Source organism: Dipteris shenzhenensis, chromosome 1 (genome assembly GCF_047967505.1).
Source record: "Dipteris shenzhenensis isolate YYH24624 ecotype China chromosome 1, Dip_SZ_1.0, whole genome shotgun sequence".
Taxonomy (NCBI): Eukaryota; Viridiplantae; Streptophyta; class Polypodiopsida; order Gleicheniales; family Dipteridaceae; genus Dipteris; species Dipteris shenzhenensis.
Window position 1 is genome coordinate 39,110,897 of NC_141596.1, and position 14,098 is coordinate 39,124,994.

General features: G+C 42.7%; 1 protein-coding gene across 2 annotated transcripts in view; it reads left to right on the forward strand.

Annotated features, from left to right (window-relative positions):
• Positions 1–12,707, forward strand: part of LOC147905803 (Transducin/WD40 repeat-like superfamily protein) — a 375,013-nt gene extending 362,306 nt beyond the window's left edge. For both annotated transcript variants that reach the window (XM_087374759.1, XM_087374768.1), the window contains one exon: positions 12,364–12,707. In XM_087374759.1, coding sequence (XP_087230885.1) covers positions 12,364–12,456 — 93 coding nt within the window. In that variant the 3' untranslated portion in view covers positions 12,457–12,707. The remainder of the gene's footprint in view (positions 1–12,363) is intronic.
• The last annotated feature ends 1,391 nt before the right edge of the window (positions 12,708–14,098 follow it).

The window sequence follows — 14,098 nt, forward strand, 5'->3', positions numbered from 1 at the left end:
GCGAGATCACATGGAGAAGCTTCTTGTGGTGGAAAACAAAGCATGTGTTAAGATCTAGTTCTTGCAAAGTTTAGTAATACGTGAAGCTACATGGAACACTGCTCTATAAGCAACATTGATAAGCTTAAGCAACATGAACACACGCTTAAGGCAAGTTCATGGAGGAAAGAGTCTCATTGCAAGGGGCACATTAGAGGATATAGAGATGGTAATATCTCACCATCCTTCACAGTAATTTGTTCTATGGGAGGCACTTCTAGAAAGCAATGATGGTGCACTCATATGTCTTGCTGTTGGGGAGTGGGAAAGTAGAAGTGCATCATGGAAAGAGGGAGTGGGAACCAAAGAGTGTATTCCCAAACATAATTCATCATCTAGACTCTAAGGATCATGCCAAAGATGCATGGGATGAGTTGAACACAGTGTTTGGTGCAAAAGCAAAGAACCAAGAAATTCATCTTAAGAGTGAATTATATGGTTTGCACATGAGCTTCCATGAATCCATGGCACAATTTATCAACAAGATCAAAAGAATTATGACCCAAGAAGGCATAAATGCAAAAGCAGGGGAAAAGGAAGTGCAATCCTTCTTAAAAGCATTCTTGAAGAGTACAATGCACTGAAGAATCTTCTAGATCCAAAGTTTGAGGAATGTGTATCATCTTTGTTTGAGAAATAAAGAGATTTTAAGGCATTGACATCGACATCGACATCTACATCAACACGCAGTAGCAATCATGAAGAACAAGCATTATTCAGCAAAGCATCAACAAAGTGTTACCATTGTGGAAGGATGGGTCACTACGAAAGTGATTGCAGATTGAAGAACAACCAAAGTGTCACCATTGTAAGAAGCTGGGACATAAGGAAGAAGACTATAGATTGAAGCAACAATAGGTCAACTACATGGAGTCATCATCAAGCCATGAGCAGAATGATGACAACAACATGTATTGAAAAGCAAAATCCTTTCCACCTTTAACCTATATTCTTGTAATCAAACCTGACCACCTACAAGTAGCCATGCAAGCACTCAAGGGAGGTATTGACATGTAAAAACCACACTTGACCACCTTACGTAGCAAGGTATGCACTAAGGGGAGGTGATGGATTTGTAACTCACATATGGCCACCTTGCGGTAGCCAATGGATCATGGCACCAAGGGGAGGTGTTGAGATATGGTGCCATGTGCACATCAATTAGAAGCTAAGGTATGGTGTAGAAAGAATTAAAGTAGCCACCCAAGGATGTGGACGACATGATGTGAAGATGTGGAGCAAGGACTACCACTGGATGATATGTGGATCAGAGGATCCCACATGGTTTGACTATTCTAAAGGATCTCTTTATATAAGAAGCCTTCTTGTATTGTTGATCACACATTTGCAATAGATTGCATGTTTCCTATCTTATGTCTCTCTCATGGTGTTTTGATCCTCCTTGACCCCTCACTTTCACAGAACTAGATGAAACTAAACCTGCATGGAAATGGTGGATGATGAGCAGTGCTAGTTGGAATTCCTACATCCACCTGCCACCATGAGAATTTTGGCATAGCTATGCTCCAACTTAGGTGCTAAAAGGAACTAGAGCCCATACAAGTACATCCATACTACTACAAGGAACAAGCTACCAATAGATTGAGCTAGGAAGCTCGCATATATTTATTGCAATCATGAAATGTTACCTAACTTAGGAGATGATAGATATGAGGAGAAAGCTCCAAAATGGAAATATGATGTTGTTCTTGATCCCACCCCTTGTGAAGTGGTTCCTCATATCATTGAATTTGGCATTGCAACCCGAAAAAATGAGGAAGATCGAGAGGTAGAAGGTGATACTCCTAATGAGGATGAGGAAAATCTTATTGGCATCCTAAACCATAGTGACAATGAGAAAGATGATGATGCTAATGGTTAGAGCCTTGATGATTTCATGATGATAATTCTAATGGTTAGAGCCTTGACAATTGGGAAAATGCAGCAAATTTTTTTACTCTTTTGACAAATGAGATAGATGTTTTGAAATTTTGCTTTTGGGCTTTTTTCCTTTTTTTGAAAATTTTTCTTTTGGTCTCAATTTTTTTGAAAGTCAAAACTTTAGATCTTACTTTTCAATATTTATTTGTTAAAGAGATATATTATTTAACAGGCATGTTGTCCAATATCAAATTGATAATATTGTACACAAAATTGCTAAATCCAAGCTTGTGACTTGCAAATAGTATTTCAAAGACTTAAATTCTCTAAACTAGAGTTTATGTTTTTGAGATAAAAGGGTTCCTCTAGTGATGACGTGCACTAGATCAATGTTGTGTGCTTTTATGCATTGTTCACGGTCTAACGTAAGCATGTATGTGTTAACATTTTCTCTAGTTTCTACATGTTTTGTTTAATGGTCTACTTCAAAAGGGTCTACTTCAATCGGTTTCTTCAATGAGTTTACTGAATCAATTGATTGCTTGAATATTTTTCTTGAATGCACAATTGGATTAAGCTTGGAATCCATTACATAGAAGATTCAATGCTAAGAACTCAATAGTTAAGACAATTCTGCTAATTCCTAACTTCCTAAGTAAGTATTTAGATGTTATATATTCAAATATTTGATGATTTTTAGTTTCTATGACTCATGATCTTAGATCTAGTGTGGTAATAAGTCACCAAGTCCTGACAATGATGGTGAAAACTCATAATTACAAATGGGCACAATCTACTTGCTTGTGCAAGCCAATGAGTGATAGTGTGGCTTCATCTTTTTCTTTCCAAGCTTCATTTTGTGCAGTAGGTATGTCTTTTTTTACAATCTTCCAAAGAATCCTTCCCTAGTGAACTTCTCAAGTAGGGTGTGTATTGCCATTGCAAAGGTCTTACCAATTGAAGAAACTTTCAAATATGGTAGTGTCTAATTGCATACAACACAACTGATTTGATAGGCGTGTAGAGCTCAAAAATCCAGTTATTTTTCTTTTTTGGAGTGCATGAAAATTCTTTTTGGATTGAAAGTTATGACTTGTCAAAGCTTTTATGAAGAGAGAGTAGGCATGATGATGTGGCACAAGGATTCACATCTAGCATTCAAAACTGTGCTTAGTAAGGACCTAGAGCTTAGGTGGTACTATGCCATGTGGCAGTCTTCTAACCAAACTGAGTTAACCAAGGCTAAATAAACTTAAGCATGATAAATTTTAATCTTGCCACGTGTCAATCAATGGGAACCTTTCAAAAGAAAAGAAGGTTTGAAGATGAAGGTAGCGTAGTTTGTAGTCTGTGCACAGAGGCATAAAGAGCCACGGGTCTGATTGGTTGAAGGTCGCATTGCCTCTTCCTTGTTTATGATGTCGCTGAACGTTGTGGAGGTGTTGTTTGTATTCTTGGCAGTGGAGTGTCATGAGTGCAGGTTGTGGGAAGCCTGGTTGCGATGTCAGATGGTCGACGCTGAGCTCAGCTATGGCTATGGTGCCTGTAGTTACAGATGAAGGCGCAAAGGTAAGGAATGGCTGGCGAGGACAGAGCTCAAGAGGGTCGGCCGTGGTAGGAGATCCATGGAGGAAGCCATTCATAGTAGATGCAAATGGAGTCACTTCCATCTTAGATTCACTTCTTTCTGCAAATAGAAGAACTTATTGATGACCAAAAGACTGCAAACTGAAGCTACCTCTTTCTATCCAAACACTGCATGGATCTTTGTGGTGAGATAGCCCACTTTGCTGTAGATTTCTCCTCCGCACAGCTGGTCTTGGTATACCTTCAAAATCTCTTGACTGAGTTGAATCAACCCCCTCATGTTGGTGAAGTGATCAACCCCTCGAGCACAATCTTGGCATAGTGTGTTTTGTGGCGTGCTAAGATTTGGCCCACCCTAACAAGCTTCTTGTAGATGTCCCTGGTCACTTCTCAAGTGAACTCAATTCACTTTGATACCATGTGTGTGTCACCCTGCACTTACGCAAGATAACTGGAGCAATCCAAATTCAAGAGTAGTCTACACACATGAGAGCATGAACATGAACATGTAGATTGGAATAGATGCTGCTGAAATAGGCTGGAGTAGAAGCTTCACCGATTCAACAAGTAGCTTCCATGCACCTTCCTGAGACGGGAAGGATGATGGACAACGTGATGTCCATGTGCTCACTGTGCTTGATCTCTCTACTAAAGTGATGATGACATGAGGCAAGATTGTGTGGAAAGGGGAGTCAACCCCTCCACCTTATATAGACCGTGGGAAGGCCCTAAGCACATAGAGTTGTAATAGGCCATGGCCAATGTGCCACGTGTATTCGTGGATGGCCTCTGCAATCCTCTCTCGGTAATCCAGACTGCCTGCATAGTAGCTAGCTTCTATGCTACTATACGGGCAGTGTGGATTACCTCACCCTTCTACAATAGGAGCATAGAAGGGAAGGCATGACATGGGTAATGGCAGCAAGGAAAGTAGGGAAATGGGCTGCCTACAGGGATGGCAAAGTGATTATTCGAGAAAGAGCTGATAGAGGTGATAAGGGAGAAGGGGAGAAGGAAGAGGGGAACTATGACAGTGCCAGAGTCGGGAGGGGAGTGCACAAAACAAGCTGAGTATGGCTGTATGGAACTATAATGGTACCCTTTGGTTCGACCCAGGAGGCTTCTCGGAGACATACACAAGCAGAGACATCATCTTCTACATTGAGACACATGAGAGCCTAGAGAGAGGGCTGCCCACGGTGACAGGGTACATTTGGGAGTCTGTTCATAGGAGAAAAATGAGGAGAGATAGTGGAGTACGAGGCTCTGGAGGTGTAGCTGTCCTTTTCAAAACACACTTGAGACCACTCATATCTATAGTACAGAGAGAGGAACATGCACATCACATGTGGATACGAGTGCAGCTACTAGATGCCTGATTGATCTTCATTGTAGTGTGCTATTTCCCTCCACACACATCATCATATGCCCATGATGTCACTACAGAGGGGCATAGTCCTTATGAGACGATACATGATGATATCATAGAGCTCTCCAGATGTAAGCCCTCAGTTCCACATGAGATAGTACAAGCAGAGTTCGCCATGACACCTCTCCAGGTTGATGCCATCTTTCAGACAGTTACTTTCATCCATAGAGTCTTGGACTTACCCCATTGGAGACTTCCGAGGTTGGCCCTAGAGTCATCCAGATGACTCACAGAGAGCAGGGCAGACACATGGTATGCACGCATATCTACATGGCTTGCCAGGCATGGTATCTAGATGGACAGGCTTCCCTCCTTTCAGTACAGCATGGATGCACCTCCTAAGTTGATCCCGCAAGATGAGATCAACCGTATCATACGGTTAGACCTCCTCCAGCTTCACACATCTCGAACTTGGGGGGGGGGGACCGGGAGCTTCCCACCAAGATCCAATTTTATCGCGACCACTTCCTGAGAGTATCAAAGGAGGGATTCATTATCAGACCTCAGTATCATGAGGATAGAGGAGTATCTCATGCATTGAGGATTGCCATTGGTCAGATGTGGGTTTCATCCCATCAGCTGAGGATTGAGGCAGGGAGAGCAGCGGGTTTGCACACTATGTATGATGGGGGCGGTTGAGACCGAGGAGCATTTTCTTTGTGTTTGCCCAGTCTACTATGGACGCTTGTCACAACTGATCCATTTCCATGACTAGGTCTGTATCGGGCTTTATTTGATGGAGATGCGGCGACACAGGGAGGCTCTTCTATGACATATCAAAGAGCAACAAGGATGGTCAGACCACTATAGGACATAGAGGGTGACTGGGCACAGCAGCATGTCACAGACTTCTATACATTTGAGTTAGCCCTTGGACATAGTGGAGTGGAGGAAGAGGAGCTAGCCGATATGAGAGCAGTTTGGATGAGCCGTCGGCATAGTACGACCGAGAGAGGGACGCAGAGGCCACATGTGCGACAGATAGCTTTCCTCAGGGGAGACGGACAGAGACAAGGGGTCACTCTAGACATAGCCCAGAGAGTCTAGAGAGCGAGGAGACCGCACCCCCCACCATAGTACGAGACAGCTTGTCAGACGCAGATACGAGACATTTTTGCAGCCCACCAAAGAGCCATCACTGTACCAAGCTTCGGTTTCATCCCAGCGCCTAGATAGATTGATTGATATGATTATGATTCTATTAGCATAGACTAGTATTCAGTAGTACTCAACAAGGGTCCTAGCGTACCCTTTGCTTCAGCCTACTGAGGCTGGTATGAGTTCGGTTTTCTGTGCACTTTGTCCCATAGGCCCGCGAGGTCTCCTGTGGATGTTAATATATCTTTCGTTCTCCTCCTCCACCCCACTGTGTCCTAGAGCTAACTCGAATGCATCAAAATCTGTGACGTGCTGCTGTGTGTGGTCAACCTCTACATCTTGTGGTGTGATTGCCTCCTGCTACTCTCTGATATGTCGTAGCAGGATGTCAGCACATCTCAAGAAGATAGAGCCCAATGTAGACATGGTCATGGAATTGGGTAAATGTGATAGTGGGCCAAAGCCACTCCCATCCTGATAGAGACAGTGGTATCATCCCCGGATCTCGTAGTAGGCTGGGTAGGTACAAAGAAAGTGTTCCTCTGTTTCAACCACTCCTAGTGTGCATAGTATGCAGGTCCACTGCCCTCTAGGTATACATGTTGCTCTCCTTGTCTCAATCCTTAGCTGATGGGATGAAACCCCTCAGTGCATGTGAGACTCTTTTGTCCTCGAGATATAGGGGTCTGATGATGAATCCCTCCTCGGAGACATTTAGGAAATGCTCACGATAAAATTGTGTCTTGGTGGGAGCTCCTGATCTCCCCCCCAAGCCCGAGATGCGTGCCCGAGACGTGTGGAGATGGAGAAAATCTAACCGTATGATACAATTAATCTCATCTTGTGGGATAGACTTAGGGGGTGCATCCAAACTATACTGAAAGAGGGGGAGCTTGTCCATATGAATCCCGTGCCTAGAAAACCATGTGGATATACGTGCATACCATGTGTTTGCCCCACCCTCAGCTAGTCATTTGGATGACTCTTGAGCCAGCCTCGGTAGTCTCCAATGAGGTAAGTCCCAGACTCTATGGATGAAAGTCACTGTTTGAAAGATGGCATCAACCTATAGTGGTGTCATGGAGAACTCTACCTGTACTATCTCATGCGGGACTGAGGGATTTCTCTGAATCATCCTAGATTCCATGGTCACCTGTAGCCACTCAAATCTCTTCCACACTGCTATCGGTAGATCACATCCCCAGAAGGGTGCTGCATACATGGCAGTCGGTCACACTAGCATATCAAAAAGCCAACACTTCGTTGGTGGATCTTGAAAGTGTGCCTGGAAACACTGTCTCTCCAATTGGGCCAAAGCACCCCATCCCCGCGTGAGTCGTGCCTGGGCTGCATGCATCATAGTGAAAAGGGGTCCTGTGAAGACTGCTCCCAAATATGTGTAGGACTGCGCTATCTCCACTGGCTCGGCTCGATAAGTGAAACTAAGTCGTCGGATTACTGCATGTGAGTTGTTGATGACCACAACCTTGGTCTGCCCAGGGTTGACTGTCAGGTCTCTCTCTCTATAGAGCATGTCTATGTTAGAAACATGGTGTGAGGGAGAGAGAGAGAGAGATAGGCTAGGGAGTGAAGAAGTGATACTTAAATGGAGACATAATGAAGGCTTTCATTGATTCATCAAGTATGACAAGACAAGTGAAGTACAAGCCTTATATAGGCTACTCACTTACACACTAGCACCTAGTGCATATGGGATAAGTCCCATGATGACACGTGGCACTCACAAATGACTTAGACACATAGACTAGTATTAGATCACCTAGTACTACACACAAACACACTCTTTGACTATGATATCTCCAACACCCCCCTTCAGAGCAAAAAATGTGAGACCCAACATGCAAGAGTAGACCAATCCCCCCTCCACTGCAATACTGCAAAGAGCAAGTCCAACTATCCTCCCGTGTGATAGTGACTTCTCAGTCAGCGTGCGACCAACAAGGGCAAACCATCACTCGTCATGCCCCCTTACTTTGAAGTGGGTGGTCAATACCATCAACCAAAGTAAAAGACAATACATGCATTTTTGGGGGACAACCCAAGGTAGAGTACCTCTTATTGACTCCAAATACATTCAATTTAGAGGGACAACTCAAGGCTGAGAACCTTTATTTGACTCCACAAACATATATAGAGCTAAGCATCATCTACCTTCTCAAAGAGGAATAGATCATGCAACATAGCAATTGAAGCTTCCTGCTCAGGTTCAGTAGATGTAGCATAAATATTCTTGAGCTTGTCTAGGTTCTCCTTAGTTGAAGTAGTGAGGTCAAGTTCGTGAAGCAATTTGTTGACCAACCTCACACCAAGATGCACCAATGCTTTGTCGTGCTTCTCAACCCTAGATGCAAGTGCTATTGATGAATCTTCACCACAAGGACTAGGCTCCATAGTAGCAAACTGAGGTAATAGATTTCATAGCAGCAAATGAAGAGCTAGCAAGGTGAAATGAATAACTAGCAAGCAGAGGGGCTGGTCTAGGGCTCTGAAATGGATCAGCAGTCTTCACAAATGTGAGGCAGTTGAAGAAATGCGTGAATTAATGTTTCTAGCAGCTAGTCAATGACCTTGGAGGCTTCAACATGCAAAACCTAATGAAAATATAGCAAGATAATGGATTGAAATGTAGAACTGAACTAGAATAGGAACCCTTGTGCTCGAGACAATAGCTCCAAATGCTGCAATAGGTAAATGATGTAGCATTATTTGAAGTGTTGCAGCAGGTGTGTAGGTGTTCCAAATGCAAAGCCAGGCCTCGAAATGTATAAGGTGGCTGTCCAAAGCACACCGACATGCTACAGCAGGTCACCATAGTGGAAAACGGCTAATATAAAAGTGCTAGAAGCCTCAAAATAGCTCAGAAATGAATCTGTTGAAGGCGGATATACAGCAGCAGCACATAGACCTTGAGTTCGGCGACGGAGAGCTCCACACATGCACACGAGCCTTGAAGACTGTGCTGACTAGCCAGCTAACAGGCTGTCTAGAGCACCTTGAATACTCGGGGATAGCTCCTAAACAGTAGGGAATGAAGGCAGCTGGCTATGGGCTATGGAGGTAAAAACAGAAGCAAACGGCTGAAGGAAGGAGGCAGAATTGAGGCAAGAATGAGCAGAGGTAGGGTTTAGGGTTTGTTGGAGAAGATGATGATGTTGCAAGGCAGGCTAGGATAGGACTGACCTACTCTGATACCATTTTAGAAACATGGTGTGAGGGAGAGAGAGAGAGATAGGCTAGGGAGTGAAGAAGTGATACTCAAAATGAAGACATGATGAAGGCTTTCATTGATTCATCAAGTATGACAAGACAAGTGAAGTACAAGCCTTATATAGGCTACTCACTCACACACTAGCACCTAGTGTGTATGGGATAAGTCCCATGATGACACGTGGCACTCACACACACACATAGACTAGTACTAGATCACCTAGTACTACACACCAACACACTCTTTGACTATGATATCTCCAATACTCTAGGGCCTCCAAGTGTCTCTGTAGCCCCTCCACTGAGGATGAGATAAGGACTATGTCATCAGCATATAGCAATATCTATATCATGAGATCGGCCAGTAGTGATCCTTCGTCTCCTAGGTGGTCTATGAAAGAGGTGATCTCATTAATGTGTACAGCCCGAAGAGAGTCGGTGAGAGGGGGCAACTCTGCTTCACTCCGATCGTACTCTCGACCCAATCCGATAGGCCACTTGGGGCACGAAATCTGCCTCTAAATGACTCATATAGGCTCATCACCCCCCATATCAGTGCCTTTGCAATTTGCAGCTCCTGTAGCCTCTTGATCATGCGGGATCATGGGACAGTGTCAAAAGCCTTTCGAAAGTCTACAAGAAGACCACAGAGCATCTTTGTGCTTCTACAAGGCATGGGCTACAAGTATATACTACATTTTCATGGATTGAGGAATTTGTTGGTTCTATAACCCACCATAGTGGTGGTTTGCACCTAATCCTGTGTTACCTTAGGCAGTGAGCTGAAACCCAGAGAAGAAGGCTGCTAGACAAATTGTTTTCCCCTTTGTTAGGGCCTTGCAAATAGCTGATTTTGTATCATGTTTTCAAGTTAATATAGAAGGTTCTCTTTTTTGGGATTAAGAGGTGCTAGAGGCCTTGGATCTACTACTGGGCCTTGGGAACTAGACTTGCTCCCATCGGCTCACTGAAAATTGAACCACTAGGCTCCTTATATAGACTCGGGCCCAACTCGGGCCCAATGTGCCAAAAGTAGCGAAGAAGCCTAACTTGTTCGTACCCTTGCCACTCAACCCAAGAATCAAGCGTGCCTAGCCCTAAGCCTTCCTAGGCTACCTGAGCTAGTCTTGTGTACCCCAGTACACATCTTATACTTTTCTATGCACATGACATACTTCCCCTCCTCTAAGAACTCACTCCTGAGTTTGCTAGAAAACCTGGGAATGTCCTCTAGAGGTTAGGTAATGTCTCTCATGTTGTGTCCTCCTCAACACGATCCTTCCACTTGATCTTGTATTCCGTGATAATTCTATTCTGAATTTGTCGTTCACGAAATTCAAGAATACTCTTAGGTTTGTGTGGAATAAAAGTCAAATCTGTAACTTCTATTATTTATTGAGGAGAAACAAGTTGATCATCAGCACCTAGTAACTCTTTCACTCTACTAATATGAAAAACTGGATGTACTTTAACATCGAGGCAATTCTAGTTTATATGCAACTACTTCTCTTTTAATAATGTTGAACGGATTGCATTATCTGGGGGATAATTTTGGAACCAAACCAGTACTTAGGCTCTTGGATTCCTTGGGATTATGTAAATATACCATCGTCCCTTCAGAGTACTCTCTGGGCGAATGATATCTATTAGCGCATCACGGTGATCAGAGTAAGAAACTCCTTTGGCTTTCACAGAAGGAGTATGTTACAAAAGTATTGCAATGTTTCAATATGGAGGGGGGGAAGGCAGTGAGTACTCCATTTCCTCCATATGTGAAATTGAGTCATACAGATAGTCCCAAATCAGATGAGGAGAGGGCCACGATGGCCAAGGTTCCTTATGCATCAGCGGTTGGGAGTCTTATGTATGCTATGATAGCTACTAGACCAGATATTGCATTTGCAGTGGGAGTTGTTAGCCAGTATATGGGAAAGAGGCATTGGGAGGCAATTAAGTGCATCATGAGGTACATGAAGGGCACCAAGGAGATGTGCATATGCTTTGGTAGAGAAGACATACGTGTACTTGGGTACATAGATTCAGACTATGTAGGGCATGTGGATAGTAGGAGATCCACTTCTGGTTATGTGTTCACCTTTGCAAGTGGTGCAGTGTCGTGGATGTCTCGTGCACAGAAGTGCATTGCTTTGTCTACCACAGAGGCTGAGTATGTTGCAGCCACAGAGGGTTGCAAGGAGGCTATATGGCTTGATCGGCTAGTGGGAGATTTGGGGATTCATACAAGTGTACCGACATTGCATAGTGATTCCATGAGTGCTATTCAGCTAGCACGGAATCTGGTCTTTCATGCAAAGACCAAACACATTGAGGTCATGTACCACTTCATCAGGGAGGTAATTGACGACAAGCGCATAGAGCTTGTCAAGGTTCATACAGATCATAACCTTGCAGATATGCTGAGGAAGAGTCTACCTAGTCACAGCGGTTTGAGTATTGTCATGTATTGATGGGCATTGGATAGTATGCTCACTGGTTGTTCTCCCTTAAAGGCACATTGTCCTTTAAGTGGGAGGTTGTGGGGGTTAAAGGTCACTGTGCCTTTACCCCGGTTATGTATAATACTCAAACACATATATAAATGAATGAAAAAGAAGATTAGGGTGGTTCTGCACCCACCAAAACTTGTGTGGCTCTCTGTTTCTCTCTCTCCCTCTTCCGTTCTTGCTTCTGTTGAGAGCACTCTCAAAGTATTTATAAGAAGTCCTCAAAAGACTTAGAATGGAGGATTGCAAATCAATAAATATTCAAATGAATCTAAGTGAAAATTTATTAAAGAATGTGGAGTCTTGGAGTAGATGGAACGTTATACGTGCAACTTGTTGGAAGCCTGATATAGTTCTTTCATTAACATGAATTATTACTTTTTTGTGTTGATTTTTCTATGTGCACCTCTTTAAGCATTACAACTTTACATAAAAGCTCAGGTGCCATTGACAAGGCCTGTGTAAAGAGAATACAAATTCCAATATATAAACTTACAATAACTCCGTGGAATTTATGCCTGTTGCATGTAATCTTTTACACTTGGGAATATACATATATTAGCATTTTTTTGACTTCGTTTCCTATTAATGCATCAGATCTTGTGTGCGGATTGGTGGAAGCATGATTCTATTGTAAGTGGGGGCACAGATTGCCAGTTGCAAGTGTTTTCCAAGCTGCAAGTAAGCTGAAGGACATTAATTGTGCTCGTTGATGGAAAATATTGTGAACACGTTGATATTTAGGATGCCTTTTGTGAGAATGTCATCTGTAGAGATCACATTTGTTGCTTTGACCAGCTAGGTGTTTTTGAAGCAGAGCACTTTGGCTCCAAAAGAGCTGTCCTATGCATGCCCAAATATAATCCCTAATTAAACAAGTATAACTGCATAAATCTACCACACAAATACCACTCATCTCTTCTCGGACCATGCAATGTAGATTTTGCTAAGATCGATAATTAGCGTATAGTGCATTTGTGTAATTTCTTTTTTTCCCCTTTGGTTTTAGAATATAGAAAGAGATATTTCTTGATACTCATGTGATTTCTTGGAATAGATCAAACACATGTTTCAAATTTTCTAGATCCTGTGATTTTTTGAAATCACTATAAGCATGTCTCATTACATTTTTTCAGTATTTTTTGTGTACTTTCTGGATGTAGTCCAGTAATTTAATAGAACTTCCAAAGGGGTTCATCAACTCATTTACTTTTGGATACATTTTTTGTGTCAAGTGCTCAAATTCCAATGTGGAATAAGGGGATAAGGGATTTGGATTGTCACAATTTGACAATTTTTTGCAGTGGTATTGGGGTAAGTGCAATAATGAAGTGAAGGATTTGGTAGACATCATAATGCCTTTTGGGGTATGGACTCTTTTTTCCCCTTCCCTTTCCCTCACTCGGCTTATTTTTTTGGGTTGGCTTGGATTGGGAAACCTATTACTACCGACTTGGATTTCAAAGCAAGGATAAGGGTTCTAATTCAAGAAGATAGGCTTGAAACAATGTCTTGTTCACTGGGTCAGTATGGGTCAATGTGTGCATTGATTGCCACTGAGATTTGCTCAGTGGCCAATCATTAGTGTTTCTTTTGGCAAGAAAATAAAGTTCTGTGGAGTGACCAAAACACATGAAGTCTAAAATTGTGTGAAAATCCTCGAATACATCAACATGAAGTGAGGCTGTTATAGCAAATATGGAGAGTGGACTTGCCATGAAGGCCCTGTGGTTGAGTATGGAGTAAAACATGGTCCCACTCTCTCATGAAAGCCGCTCTCTCGACCACTGCTGCAGGTGAAGAACCTTGGACTCTGCTCCAAGTGGCGATGGGGTGTGTATGATATCCTGCCAGATCAGTGTGAGTGATTGGAAGGTGTCTTGATCTCATTTAGGGCTTCAGTGCATCTGGATCTCCAAATCTGCCATTTGATGAGACTAGCCATGACCTCCCCTTTGATGAGTGAAGGGTGTGTCTCTATTTACCATTTCCACTGCTGAAACCAGTCACTCTGATTATCGTAAGTAAAATATTCTCAATTGGGGTCTGCTGTGAAGGAGAGTGACAATGCCACTGAGTGTTTGAAATTTCAAAATGTTATCAGGAACTTCTTCCTTTTCTTGAATTACAAATCACACGAGTTTGCTAATCATGACATTATGAAAGATGCAATCAATTGAAAATGTATTCTAAATAGCATAGCCTCATACTAAATCTTTAAATTAGATATAGTTGAATGTATCAAATGTTTTCTAGATTTGTGTAATGTATGTTATTTTACATAGGATCCAATTATCCCCATTAGCAACTATTCCCCATGAACTATTGGATC